This window comes from Protopterus annectens, chromosome 12.part0, assembly GCF_019279795.1.
Source record: "Protopterus annectens isolate FY-2018-M chromosome 12.part0, PAN1.0, whole genome shotgun sequence".
In the NCBI taxonomy this organism is placed as follows: Eukaryota; Metazoa; Chordata; order Ceratodontiformes; family Protopteridae; genus Protopterus; species Protopterus annectens.
In genome coordinates, this window is record NC_056746.1 from 1,161,396,479 (window position 1) to 1,161,411,751 (window position 15,273).

A 15,273-nucleotide genomic window follows, 5' to 3' on the forward strand; every position below is an offset into this window, starting at 1 on the left:
TGCCATAAGAGCCTGTAATTCTGAAATCCTTCTAGCTGAAGTGACTGCTAAAAGGAAAGCTGTTTTCCAGGAGAGAAATTTTAGATCTGCAGTAGCAGCTGGCTCAAAAGGAGGGAGAGTGAGTTTTTCCAAAACAAAATTGAGATCCCATGCAGGAGTTGGTGCTCTCCTGGGAGGTCTTAAATTTTTGGCCCCTCTAAGATACTGCTTTAGCAGAGGATAAAAGAAGAGGGGAGGTTCTGTGTTGTAGTGAGCTGAAATGGCAGAGGCATGGATTTTTATGGAAGAAAAAGATAGGCCCTTGTGAAGCATCTTAGTTAAGTATTGCAGAATCTGAGGAATATTGGGCATAGCTGTGCTTATTCCTTGTGATTGGCTCCAGGCACAGAATCTTTTCCATTTGTCAGCATAAGATTTTCTAGTACTGGGTCTTCTAGCCTCCAAAATGACATCCATCACAGGTTTGCTGAGGAATGCCAAAGGTGAAATTAGTTGATTAGCAATGCTGCAAAATTCAAAGTTTGGAGCAGAGTGTGCAGAATTTGGTAGTTCTGCTGAGACAGTAGGTAAGGTGTCTGAGGCAGGTGCCACGGAGGAAGGTGTGACACCATTGCACAGGAGTGGGTACCAGTGTTGGCGAGGCCAGTCTGGAGCAATCAGAATCATTTTTGGTTTGTCCAGTTTGACTTTTAGTAGAACTTTGGAGAGCAGAGGCAGAGGGGGAAAAGCATAGACTGATAGGTTTTTCCAGCTGAATGATAGAGCATCCACTTTCCAAGCTTTTTTGTGATGAATTCTTGTGCAGAATTTGTCCAACTGATAGTTCTGGGGTGAGGCAACAAGATCTATGTGTGGGCTCCCCAATTTGCATGTCAACATGTTAAAAACTTGTGGTTTCAGTTTCCATTCGTGTGGGTCCATAAGACTTCTGCTTAGTTCGTCTGCCAGAGTATATAGCTTTCCTGGCAGGAATTGAGCTTGTAGTTGTATTTGATAGGTCAAGGCCGTGTTGCACAATGCCATGGCTAGTCTGCAAAGGGGGTAGGAATGTGTGCCCCCCTGCTTGTTTACGTACCACATAACTGTGGTGTTGTCTGTCTTTATCAGAAGTTGTCCTGGATGAAGGTAGTCCTTGAAGGCTGTCAGTGCATTCTGTACAGCTAGCATCTCTTTCGGATTGATATGTAGGTGCATTTGATTTGGGCTCCATTTGCCTTGTATGCACTTCCCTGCCAGATGAGCCCCCCAAGCATAGTCTGATGCGTCTGTAGTCAGGGTTTGGGCGGCAAGGGGTGGAGTGAAAAGCAGTCCTTTGTTCTGGTGGCAGGCCTCTGCCCACCATAGGAAGTCTAGTTGCAGGCAAGGTATGATAGGAATCATCGTTTCCAGGCTGTGACAATGTTGACTCCATAAACATTTTAAGTACCACTGAAGTTTCCTCATATGCAGTCTTGCATATGGAATTAGAAGAATGCAGGAGGTCATGAACCCCAAGGCTTGCAGAATTTGTCTTGCAGACAGGAGGGTTTTTGTGGCCACCTGTTTGAAGTAAGTCACCAATTGAATTTGCTTTTCTGGCGTAAGGTAAATCATCTGGGCAGTTGTATCCAAGCTTGCACCCAGGAATGTAATTTTTTGAGAGGGTACCAGTTGTGATTTCTTTTCGTTTATAGTGTACCCTAGACAAGTTAGTACCCTTTTTACAAACACCAGATGCTTTAGAAGAATGTCCTTGTTTTCTGCCTGAATTAGACAATCATCCAGGTATGGATATATTTGAATATTTCTTTGCCTGCAAAATGCAATTACCGGTTCCAGGCACTTTGTGAAGACCCTAGGCACAGTAGATAAGCCAAAGGGCAGTGCAGAGAACTGGTATTGCAAGCAGCCTGCTTTGAAGTGGAGGTATCTTCTGCACGATTCCCTGATTGGGATATGCAGGTAAGCCTCTTTTAAGTCTAGCGTTACCAACCAGGCATCTTTGCCTAGCATAGGTAGCAACTGTTGAAGAGTCAACATCTTGAATTTTGGAATGTCCAGAAATGTGTTTAGAGTGGATAAGTCCAGAATTGGATGCAATGATTTGTCTTTTCTGGGTACCAGGAAAAGTCTTGAATAGAAACCTTGCCCCTTTTCCTCTTCTGGTACTGGCTGAACAGCCCCCATGTTCATGAGAGACAGAACTTGTTTCTGGGTCTCTGCCCACTGATTTGGGGGAAGATCTGGCCATCTGTTTGGGATTGGCAACGTGTGGAAATGAAAAGTGTATCCCTGGGATACTATATTTAAAACCCATTTGTCCTGGGTAATGAGTTGCCAGTTTAGTGCATGAAGTGCCAGTTTTCCCCCCAAAGGGGCGGCTAAAAGGTAAGCGTTTGGCGATTGTAGGGGGAAGTCATTGAGACTGTTTACCATAGGGAGGTGCCTTGCTGCTTCCAGATTTGGAGGTGGAGGCACCCCATTGTTTTGTTCTAAAAGTTCCTTGTGACTGAAACCTGGAGCCTTTGGAATGTCTGGGTTTGACTTGAGCGGCTCTCGAGGGAACTGGAAAGGACCAGTTTTTTGTAGGCCAGTGCCTACTAAATCTTGGAGGTTGCACTTGCAAGAAATCTTTCACAGTTTGCATAGATTTAGCTTTACCTTCCATCTTTTTTAACACTTCTTCAGCCTTATTACCAAAGAGACGGTCCTGTTGTAAAGGAGCATCCAACAATTTTGCTTTAACATGGTCAGGCAGAGTTTGCTCTTTGAGCCAGGCATGCCTTCTTAGCACAGATCCAGTTACAGCAGCCCTGCAAGAGGCCTCCAAGGAATCAAAACTACATTGCAAAGTATGTTTTCCAACTTGTTCAGCTGAATGCAATAAATCCTGCAAATCTTTATTTTCCACACAGTCAGAGATTAACATCATATTCTGTTTAAGAAGTCCCATGATATGCTGTTGATATTTAAGCATATGAAATTGACAGTTTAAAGGCCTGATTGCCAGTAAAGTTTCCCCAAAAGAAAAATCCTCAGGGGGAGAAGCACAAGGAATGGAATCTTCTGCATCAGAGTCCTCATAAGTTGGAATAAACAAATCCTGTTCATTAGAAGAGTCAGAAGAAATAGAATCCTGTTCAGAAGATTCATAATCTATGTCTTGCCTAGGCCTCTTAGAAGGAGGGGGTTGACTACCCCTGATCAGAGTAATTAAATCTTCAGCCATTTTGATCATTTGTTTTTTAAGCATAGGGGCCTGCACATGTGGCCCAGGCGTCGTTTTTTTAGACATAGATTTTGGCCTTAGTTTTGAAGATGGCGTTGGTCTAATATACAAATCTGTAGGCCTGAAAACACCCTCAGAAGCCGGTGCCTGCACAGCGGCTCTGGACCCATTTAAGATAGAGACGTCCGCGAGTTCCATAATTGAAGCATCTCGCAGCATACCGGACTCTGAATGGGTCTCAGTGGAGGCCTGCGTATCAGAATTAGTGGGTATCAGGGGCTGCAAAAGCGCCTCACTGAGTACCAGCGAACTGGTGACTGGCTTAGGAGAAGTGTCGTCGTCTGTTCTGGACCTCGACGGTCTGTCTCTGTATTTTTCTTTGCGTTTTTTAGGTATTCCGGTATTCGGATTGCTAACCGACGACATTTCTGGATAATTAAATCTAGAGCCAAAATATTTAGATGCAAAAATATACCGACGTTTAATCGTGCATTGATTAAATTTAGCGCAAAACCGATAGCATGCATTTTGCAGGCAAAGAAATATTGCGGTCAGGGCCTAGGCAAGGAATACAATACAAATGAAAATCTTTATGAGGTATTTGCTTCCCACAAGTAATGCAATTATTAACTTTTACTGACATCAGTAAGGAGCAAGAAAAAGTTGCCCCAACGGGGTATTTAGCTTTTAGTTGAAGACTTCGGTTCTGAAACTCGAAAACAAAAATTTCAGGAGTCGGCCGACCAGCACTTGAAAACTGCTTCGGGCACTGCGCAGCAAGAAAGACTGATGTAATGGCGTCGGCTGCATGTTTTATACCCCTGATGTCATGAAAGAAGAGACCGCAACCAACGCAGGACCCAAGACTCTGTTAATCAGGCCGACTGAGGGCTACATGCAAGTAGATAACCCAAGTATGATGACTGCAATCGTGAAACATGAAGAACATCTGTACTTTTGGTATTTTTGGTCTGTCCTCCATTATATTTTTTTTACACCCTGAGAATTAAGGGTATTGGAGGGAAACTATACAGAAATGAACTAATCCTATTTATACTAACATCATCCGTTACCTAGGCCTCTTGTGCCGGTATTCTTCTGCAATATTTGTTTGTATCCTGGTGCAAAACTTGCTCAATTCTCTATTTTTCAGTGAAGCAAAAAGGACCATTTCTAGCACACCCCACTTACAGAGTACATCCAAGAACACATCCTTGTTCAACATCCAATCACTGGGATCCACTTGTGTTCTGTTCAGCTGGTTTACCAACACATTTTCCTGGGACAAAATGTTCAACGCCCTGAAGGACAATCCTGGGCTAGCTCCCACACCTGCACTACTAATCTGCGAGTGGATAAGTGTACATTTTTCCTTGTCTTGTGATATACATCACTGTGATAATGTCCGTTTGGATTTGCAATATTCCTTGCTACCGGACCAGCATCACAAAGCTTTAGTAACTTGAATAACTGACACCTTCTCTTTCATGTTGATATATATTTTTAATAAATCTCCTATCCCACGTCTCCAAACTTTTACATCCCTCACATACCCTCCCCCCAAAGCTAGGTCCCAAAGAGTGCATCAAGAGGGTTTGAGGACCTGGGTTTAGGGATACTTGTTTCACCCACCAGTTTTTTTTTTTTAATTCCAGATAACAGTGGGGTGGGACGCTGCAGTGAATGGAGAGGCTGACTCCACTCCACAATTTACTCATATGACATTTTGCTTGGAGAGCCATAAATATGGCAAGAAGCCAAGTATTCCAGGATTCTGATGAACTCTGGCAGGGATACGACTCGATGTGGCAGCCTTTCTGAACTACTGTGCCACAAAAAAGGATATGGGCTCACTGGGAGGAATGCTTTCTGCTTCTTTCATATCCAGAAGTAGCCATAGAAACAAAAGTAAACTTGTGGGAAAAATACAAGACTTTGGAAGATTTAGACAGTCCCAGTGACTGGAAATGGTTGACTGTGATTTGTGGAACCACAGGAAAGTACTGCAGGACTCACCCTCAATGAGTCAGTCATCCAGATATGGCCAACTGTCCTCCAAAAAGCAATTACTTGAGCCAGCTATACTGTTAACACCATGGGTGCAGTAGGGTAGCCAAACAGCAAGGAGGTAAACTGATAATAGGAATCCTCTGCTTTGAATATGTGGAAAGTACAGTTTTGTACCTACCATAAATGTAGATGTCCGAACAGGATAGCATCTGCAGTCATAACAAATGGGTTGTCCTGTCGTCAGGCAGCCCTTCGGTCGGCCGGATTCCAAAGTCTGGGTCTGGCCTCGGCTGGTGTCGCACTTCACCCGACGTCATCTCTGCTGGTCTTCGGGTATAAAGGCATCAGCCGACGCCATTTTCCTCAGTGTTTCTTGCCCCAGATGCCAGTTGCCCTCTTGGAAAGCTAAATTTTGGATAAATGCCAATTTTGGATAAATGCCAATGTTTCCAAAAAAGTAGAAGGCAAACACAAAAAATAAGCATGTATGTACATATATACAAACAAATACACCATAAGAGACCCCCCCCAGCTAGCTATTAGGAGGGTAAATACCCTAGGAGTACCACAGAGGGGAAGGAGGGTGGGTAATCCTGACTGCAGATGCTATCCTGTTCGGACATCTACATTTATGGTAGGTACAAAACTGTACTATGTCCTTCAAGGATGCATCTGCAGTCATAACAAATGGGTAGAATACCATAGCCAAACTAGGGAGGAGGAAGAAGAATTATGGTGTAGTTAGGATCCCTTGCAATACAGCAGTGGCAAACCCTGCTCGGGATCTAGAGTATAGAGGTAAGTTATAATGCTTGGCAAATGTATGCACGGAGGTCCAAGTAGCCGCCTCAATAATGTCCTTGGTTGCCACTCCTCGTAAGAAAGCTGTGGTAGTGGCTGTAGCTCTTGTAGAGTGAGGTCTTATGTTCTGTGGAATTGGTTTTCCATGGTAGGAGTAACAGAATCTTATGCAATTTCCTATCCATTTGGAGATTGTCTGTTTGGAAATTGCTTTTCCTTCCCTTCCTGTTGCATAGGCTACTAAAAGCTGGTCAGTTTTTCTGTTACCTTTGGTTCTGTCCAGGTAGTAGCGTAACTGTCTATGTACATCCAAGGTATGCAGCAGTCTTTCCCCCCTGTTCTGTGCATTGGGAAAGAAGGTAGGTAGGTGGATTGCCTGGTTTAGAGACACTCTGGATACCACCTTAGGCATAAATGTAGGATTAGTTCTCATGGACACTCTATCTTGATGGAAGATTAGGAAGGGTTGTACTGCCATTAAGGCTTGTAGTTCCGAAACCCTCCTTGCTGAAGTAATTGCCAGTAGGAAAGCAGTTTTCCATGATAGGTGTTGAAGGTCTGCAGTTGCTGCTGGTTCAAATGGGGGGAGTGTCAATTTTTCTAGCACAAAGTTCAGGTCCCATGCTGGTAATGGTGGTTTCCTAGGAGGTTTTACATTCTTGATTCCTCTGAGGAACTGCCTGAGTAGAGGATGTGAGAAGACAGGGGGATCGAAGCTATATTCTGCAGAAATAGCTGATGCATGTATCTTGATGGAGGAATAGGACAGGCCTGTATGGAGAAGCTCTGCCAAGTACTCCAGGATGTTAGCAATATCTATCTTCGACACATCTTTTCCTCTTTCAGTACTCCAAATGACAAACCTTTTCCATTTTCCTGCATAGTTCCTTCTTGTTGAAGGTCTGTGGGCTTCAAGGATAATGTCTTTAACCCTTTGGGATAAGTCTGGGTTAGTTGCTGTTATGTGATGTTCCAGCCAGTCAGTTGCAGAGTTTTTAGGTTTGGATGCATGATGTTGTAGTTATTCTGAGTTAACATCAAAGGCATCAGGGGTAGTGTCCACATTCTCCCCCGAGACATGCTCCTCAGCAATGGATACCAGTGTTGTCTTGGCCAATTCGGAGCTGTAAGAATTATCCTTGGACGTTCCTCTTTGATTTTCAGTAGTACCTTGTGCATCAAAGGAAGAGGTGGAAATGCATATGCTGTCAGGCCTTTCCAACTGAAGGATAGAGAGTCCACCTTCCATGCAAGTGGGTGGTATGTCCTTGTGCAGAATTTCTTGAGCTGGTGATTGAGTGGGGATGCAAATAGGTCTATTTGTGGCATTCCCCATTTCTTTGTGATGGCCTTGAAGATGTCCGGGTGTAGCATCCATTCGTGAGCATCCAAGGTAGTTCTGCTTAACATGTCTGCTAGGGTGTTTTCTTTTCCCGGTACAAATATTGCCTGTAACTGGATGTTGTAGCTCAGAGCCATATTCCAAAGGTCCAGAGTCATTCTGCATAGGGGGTATGAATGAGTGCCTCCCTGTTTGTTGATGTACCACATGACTGTGGTGTTGTCTGTCCTTATTAAATGGCCTTCCTTGAGGAAAGGTCTGAAATTCTGGATTGCTAGTTTTACTGCCAGCATTTCTTTTTGATTTATGTGCAGGTGCAGCTGGTCTGGAGTCCATAATCCTTGTATGCATTTGTCCAACATGTGTGCCCCCCAGCCTAGGTCTGAGGCGTCCGTTGTGATGGTTTGACTTGTTTGAAAGTTGTGGAAGGGCAAGCCTGGGTTTGACTGGCATGCTTGAGCCCACCATAGGAACTCTTGTTTCAGGCATGGGATTAGTGGGATTTCGGTTTCTAAGCTGTGCCTGTGTTGAGACCATAAATTCTTTAGGTACCACTGTAGCTTTCTCATATGCAGTCTGGCATGGGGACCAGGATTATGCATGATGCCATGAAGCCCAAGGCCTGCAGTACTTTTCTTGCTGTTAGTTTGTTCTGCTTTGTTAATGCCAAGAAGTAAAGACGGAGTTGTTCTTGTTTTTCTGCAGTTAGGAATGCCATCTGTTTTACTGTGTCCAATTCCGCACCCAGGAATGTTCTTGTTTGGGATGGTATCAGTCTTGACTTTTTTAAATTGACTGTGTATCCCAGGGCTTGTAGTAAGCAAATGACTCTTTGTAAGTCTTTTGTCAGCTTGCTTTTGTTGTCTGCTTGTATCAGGCAGTCGTCCAGGTATGGATAAATTTGGATTCCCTGTAGCCTGCAATGAGCGATTACTGATGCCAGGCATTTTGTGAATACTCTGGGCGCAGTAGATAAGCCAAAGGGCAATGCTGAGAATTGATAATGCTCTGATCCTGCAAGAAATCTGAGGTATCTTCTGCAATTTGGTCGTATGGGGACGTGTAGGTATGCCTCCTTGAGATCTAGAGTTACCAGCCAACACTCCTTGCCCAGCATGGGAAGAAGTTGCTGTAGGGTCAGCATTTTGAATTTTGGGACAATGATGAATGTGTTTAAGACGGACAGGTCGAGAATAGGTCTCCAACTTTTCTCTTTTCTTGGTACTAGGAAAAGTCTGGAGTAGAATCCTTTGCCCTGTTCTGTTAGTGGTACTCTTTCCACAGCTCTCATCTTTGTTAATTGAGCTATCTGCTTTAGAGCTTCTGTTTTTTGATTTGGAGGTAGGTTTGGCATTCCTCTTTTTACTGGTAAGGTGTGGAAGTGAAACCTGTAGCCTTGGTCTATGGTTTGCAAAATCCACTTGTCTTTTGTGATATAGTGCCAATTTTTTGAGAATAAGGCTAACTTTCCGCCTAAAGGTGCTGCTGTTTGTTCCTGGTAGGCGGTGTCAGAGCCAAGTCACTGTGATTGTCCTGTTGCAGTGGCAGTGGTTGTGTCTGTGCCTCGTTGGTTATTGCCTTGCCACTGGCGTCCTCTGTAGGCACCTCCTCTGGATTGATTTCTGCCTCTGGAACGTCTATTCCTGCCTCTCTGAGATTTTGAGGAGTCTGGAAAGGACCAATTTTGGAAGGCCAGTTCCTGCTAAACCTTGGGGCTGAACCTGTAAGAAATCCTTAACTGTTTGTACAGATTTTGCCTTCTCTTCCATTTTCTTCATTACTTGCTGAGCAGGAGTACCAAATAGACTGGCCTTATCCATAGGAGCATCTAACAGCTTTGCTTTAACATGATCCGGCAAGACCTGTTCTTTCAACCATGCATGCCTTCTTATAACTGTGCCAGTCATGGCTGATCTAAATGAAGCCTCCGGTGCATCATAGCCACATTTTAAAGAATGGTTACTAACCTGCTGAATGTTATTCACCATTTCTAAAACATATTTCTTATCTAAGGAGTCATCAGAGGACAGTTTTTTAGTTAACTGATCAAGCATAAACTCTTGGTATTGGATCATATGAAACTGACAGTTCAAAGCTCTAGCTGAGAGAGTAGCAGAGGTGTAAACTTTTTTCCCCCATCTCTCTAAGGACCTGGATTCCCTTTCAGAAGGGAGAGGGTTTTTTGCTGAGGTTGAAGCTACTGCCATAGGCCCCTGGGAGATAGTCTCAGGATCTGCAAGTGGGGCCTTGTATAGGTGGTGATGAGTGTCTGGTACCCTGTAAAACATATCTGGTTTGGCAGGGGCTGGAGGTAAAGTATCAGGAGCAGTGCAAACATCATTAAATGCATCATCCACAACAGGCAGAACAGGAGGTATAGCTAAGGGCCTATGCTGTGGTAAGTGTAGAAAGGTCCTAAGCCTTTTTCTTGAATCTGAGAAATCTTGTCCCTGCCATTGGAATTGTTCTCTCATGGCATGTAAGGTTTCCCCAAAGGAAAATTCCTCTGGTGGAGAGGCAGATGGAATAGATTCTTCAGCATCGGAATCTTCATAAGTAGAAAAAGGAGCCTCTGGATGTTCTGTAATGTCTGAGTCATCCGAAGAATCATCAGAGGGCACTGGCTCGGGGGGCTCTACTCTAGGTCTCTTTTCTGGAGGCTGAGAGGCCCTGCCTGGGTGAGATTGGGATCCCCTAATTAAAGAGATGAGATCCTCTGCCAGAGTAAGCATTTGTGAACTGGAACTGGGCTTGTGTGAGGGGGGCTTAACAGGCACTGATTTAGCAGTTTTGGCTGCTTTAGCCCTGGCAAAGGCCTTAATAGACATGGCTGCAGGAGGCCTAGCAGCACCACGTGCTGGGGTAGAGACATCCAAAGGGATGGTGTCTGATAATTCACTAGGAACCACATTAGTAGGCAAAACTTCAGAGGCCGATTCAACTAGGGTAGCAGGAGCCTCGGTAGTAGTCATGGATTCGGCTGAAGATTGACCCGTTTGCTCGGTTTCTGCGGAAACCGAGACACTCGCGGTTTGCTTAACCGTGGTTTCGGCCGAAACCGCGGACCGCGAGTGTCGGTCTTTTTCTTTGCGTTTTTTAACAATTTGAGTAGTCGGAGGATCCGACGGCATAATGTACGCAAAATCTGAGCCGAAAAACTGTTCAGCAAACTCCGACCGACGTCTAAGCGTTCGTCGGTTGAAGGAAGCACAGGCTAAGCAGGCTGCTACGTCGTGGTCTGGGCCTAAACAAGGTAAGCAGTAAGAGTGGAAATCTTTATGAGGTATTTGTTTCCCACAAGTTAAACAGTTATTTACTTTTTCTGACATCGGCTGAGGCAAGAAAGAGTCCCCAACGGGGTACTTAGCTTTTAGAAGTCTTCGAAGTAGTATTCGGTAGTAGTAATCTCTGGATCTGACCGACCGGCACTTGCGAACAGCTTCTGCTTCGGGCGCCACGCGGCAAGAAAGACTGAGGAAAATGGCGTCGGCTGATGCCTTTATACCCAAAGACCAGCAGAGATGACGTCGGGTGAAGTGCGACACCAGCCGAGGCCAGACCCAGACTTTGGAATCCGGCCGACCGAAGGGCTGCCTGACGACAGGACAACCCATTTGTTATGACTGCAGATGCATCCTTGAAGGACATCTGCCAGTCCAAGTTGACAACAGAGATGCACAGATGTGTTAGTTAGATCCACAGTTACCACTGTACGCCAGTGGACAGAGTAAAACTGAAGAATTGTTAAAGGCTGTATTTTTGACCTGCAAAATTCACTACTCAACCAGCATGTTTGCTGGAAGTATTGCAGTACACCCCAAACCTCATTTCCTAAATATCAATTACTTCTAACATTGAGTGAGTGCAGAATTGGTTTGTGTTAAACAATGTCCACATTTTACAAAAGAAAACAACAAATTCAATTAATTTAAAATAGAGACAGTTTTAGAATTAATTATGTAACTCTCCTCAGTCAGGCGTGGAGTTTAATTTTTTTCTAAAAAAAACTGTTACTTTCTAACATTGTGAAAGCTCCTACCTACACTTAAACCACCCATAGCAACTGCCATTGCTTAACATCCAAACACATAAAAAGCCACATGTTGCCAGTCACAGTGGCAATTAGAACACGCAATGAATTTAGACAAAAGAATAAACAGTTAAATTTAACCTTAAGGAGCCACAGTACAACAAACTGTTAAAATGTAGCAGGCTAGACTAATACACATGCATTTACTCACTCAGGCTGCGTGTGTGTTCTACATCACTGTGATACATAAAGATAAACGAACCATAACCCATGTACATTGACTTAATACTTTGTTGTTAATTAAAAACATTAATGAAAATTAAAAGTTAAAACCTAAGACTGCACAAACCAAGTATACAGACTGCCTCTCCATGAGCTACTAACAAGTTAACATAGAGAATCCACCATATATAACTAACAAATGAATACTGAAAACTAACCTGGTCTTTTTGCCCTTGATTTTTGTCACTGAATCCACACTGGTCTTCTCCTTTGTCAGCTTTGCTTCCCTGGGTTTTCTGGGTTTCTTGGGTCCCTTAAGTGATTTCAACTTTTTAGGCTCCCTCTCCTGTAGAGCCTCTTTTGCTTCTTCTCTTTTTCTCTTTGGTTTTATTTCCTTTTCCCTTGTTCCCTTTTCAAAATTATTAAAAGCCCCAACATCCCTTTTCTTGCATTTTTTCTTGACAGTTGTTCCCCCACTGGCACTGTTGTCTATACCATTAATAGTCACCCAACCTTTTGGAATCACAGCATTTGGCTCCCTTGGGGCATGATCTTTTAAAGTCACAAACTGACCAGAAACATCTGAAACACCTGTTCGATGAGGCAAACTTTGCTGATCCTTTTTAGTGTTATACAGTGACTGCACTCTCTCATCAGGAGGTTCTGTTGTCAGACTGTAACTCCTGTGCATTGAAATCTAAGGAGAAAAATAAAAAAAAAGTTAACTGTCAGAAATTAATAACCATAATACTTGTACTGTAGTTTAGTGCAGGTTAACAATTCTCCAGAATATGAAACTGGTCCTATCAATTACAATACTCATTTCATGTAATTTCATTTCTAATAATACAGTACTACTGTAAATGAGATTAAAATGCATAACACATATGTACACTGCTTCTAGGGAAAGCATGTACTGGCAAAAAGACTTGCTACATGCCTATGATCAAGTGCCCACATATTCACTCTTATAGAGCAAGCAAAATAGAAGTTAAGGCATAAATTGTGTTTACCCCCCCCCCCCCCCAGTGTGAATGTAGCAGTCAATTTCACAACTCTCAACCCTAAGGGAACTTGTGGGTCAAAAAGGACAAATGGTGGATGTAATCAGCCAAGGTCATTGGGATTGAAAGAAAGAAAAAAAAACAACTCGGCAACTTATTCATTGCTATACATATGAACAAAATAAGGTAGTGAAGTATCTCCTTTTACCTGCCATTAAAGCCTATGCATCTATGTCAACAGCACAATCAAAAACAAAAGGAAGTAGCAAACAGACAAACCCACATACTGCTTCAGAAAAAAAAGTGGCAGCAAGTAGAAGATACTATATTCTTCATACAAGAAAAGGAAGATTCAGACTCAAAACAACTAAGCCAGCAATGAGGAAACAAAAGGCCACGAATACACTACTGTTATTAAAGATCACATCATGTAAATGTGACAAATGAAAGAAAACCATAAGATGATTTCTACACAAAGTACTACAAAATCTAAAGACAAACTGAACTCCCTGCATGGCAGCCCTGAAAGCCAAAGCCACTGTACTTAAAATTAAGCACCAAATGAACAAAAGTAAATTAGACAGCAGAGTTGATATAAGCAACATCACATAAAGAGAGAACAGAAAACAGTGGGTACATCAGTCAGTGCTGCGGTCTACGGCAGAGGGATAAAGCCCCGACTGCACTTCAGGTGATCCAAGTTTGAAGAGCAGTCTAGGCACTTGTAGGAGCTGCCGGGAAGGATGGGAATGAGCAGCCACTGTCAGGTTTCCAATTGTGGTGGTGTGTGAAAAGGGGGTTTGGCTCAGGCTTGCAACAAGGATGTCACTAAGAAGAAGTACAATGCTTTAACTACTGGAATTCGAGTTTGAGCCTGGTCTGTCATGATACATTCACATCAATAACCCTGGCATAAAGAAACAATTGTCTCAGAAGACAGCAATAACAGAGCTCAGAGGAGCTCCCCAGGGAGGAGGAGGAGAAAAGTGCTCCCAAAGGGAAAATGGAGGCCGGTCCGGTGCTTGTGGGAGGGAAGCCTATTCCCAGGATAGACTATGGGTTTTCTTGAACTGAATTCAGTTACACATTCACAATTCTTCACCCATTAAGAATAGGAATAACCAGTTAAAGTTACATTTATACAAACAGTACTTAGCAGCCAAAGAGGGTTCACTGTTGCCAGCCTCCTCAGGACCACACATTTCACCTTTTTCCAGCTGGGAACCTGTTAATCTGACAATCAGATTCTATCCATTAGATTGAATACGGAAGCCATAATGAGTTTGAGTGATTGTTGAAGTTGCACTTTTTCCTACTGTTGTGCAACCTCAGACTTTGTATACATAAAGTTGGGGGGGTGTGAAGGTCTCCCATTAAATGAGAGTGCTTGGAGGATGCCTCTCCTTAAAAAGCCTTCTTTTATGTTAGCCAAAAGTGGTCTTCCGTCACTAGTTTTCTATCAAATGCCATTTACACAAAAATGCTTGGGTAGATTAGCACAAATCCCTTCATCCTAAAGGTCTACTTTCTATGCCTCACGAACTGCAAGTTTCCCATCTGCTAAAAAGAAACAAAAAGCAACAGGACCTCTCATTTGCTATTTTCCTCTCCAGTTCTTGAATTCAATCCAAAAGCTTTGGAGAATTCCACTTAAAAATGTGGTAGTTAAGGTAGCGGAGTCAGTATTTTCTCCTCTTTCTTAAACTTCCAAATCACAAAGTAATGCTGATTTATCAAACTCTGGATCTGACAGGGACATTTCAGTGATAAGTTCAAAGCCTTCAACCCTATTAGCTATCTCTATCCCAGTCTTGCCCAATATAGGTTTACAGAATGCTGGCAGTTGCAATCTTGAGGATTCAAGTGAAAATACTGGGTGCCCCTTCCTCATCTCACCATGCCTGACACAAAGAATCCCTAGCATTCCCCCTAAAGCAAAGGCTTTTGTCAGCTCCCTGTTGTACTTGGTGCTGGTCCCAACCCATACAATGTCACAAACAAAGCCATACACAGTCGCTCATGGAGCCTACACTGATGCCTACAACTTAAATGGTGGCAACAGTACTATACTTTTTTGTACATTACTGATACTGCTTCATGTGCTGAAGTTTGACCCAGGACCTCAGTACCAATGTCAGCACATGCTTTTGGCATCAATGTCAATCTCGGCATGCCTGCCCCAAATGTCCTCTGCTCTAGCCATCTCTGCATCAAGCCAGCTATTACCATTAGGCTCAATGCCAGCTCCACAATCACTTCTACTTCGGTTCCAGCCAGCACCATACTTCACATCAACATCGGCATCTAATTTACCAGAAAATAAAGTTGTACATACTCCTCTAGCTATGCCACCTGTCATGCAGCATGTCAGAGAGGTTCTGGGTATTTTGCTGCATCCCCACCACTGCCAGTTCAAAATCTACATATTTGTATTCCTCAGTTCTGGACTCTCCCCTTCCAAAAGTTCTGAAAAAGGTGTTTTTAACAGGAAGCACGGAAGAAAGGCAAGATGAGGACAGGACTAAAATGTCTCATAAGCTATTACCCCAACAAACTATAAATTTCTTAACTACTCGGAGGCCATTTTACAAGAAGCAACAAACAGCAAGACAATGGTAATACAAAATAATCATTTCTATTCTTATACACCTTTCAA

At 43.3% G+C, this 15,273-nt stretch overlaps 1 protein-coding gene across 3 annotated transcripts in view; it reads right to left on the reverse strand.

The window, feature by feature from the left end:
* The window catches only part of CHD6 (chromodomain helicase DNA binding protein 6), a 2,211,516-nt gene that overhangs the window by 1,970,827 nt on the left and 225,416 nt on the right, over window positions 1-15,273 (reverse strand). For all 3 annotated transcript variants that reach the window (XM_044090190.1, XM_044090189.1, XM_044090188.1), the window contains one exon: window positions 11,832-12,310. In XM_044090190.1, the coding sequence (XP_043946125.1) occupies window positions 11,832-12,304 (473 nt within the window). In that variant the 5' untranslated portion in view covers window positions 12,305-12,310. The remainder of the gene's footprint in view (window positions 1-11,831; window positions 12,311-15,273) is intronic.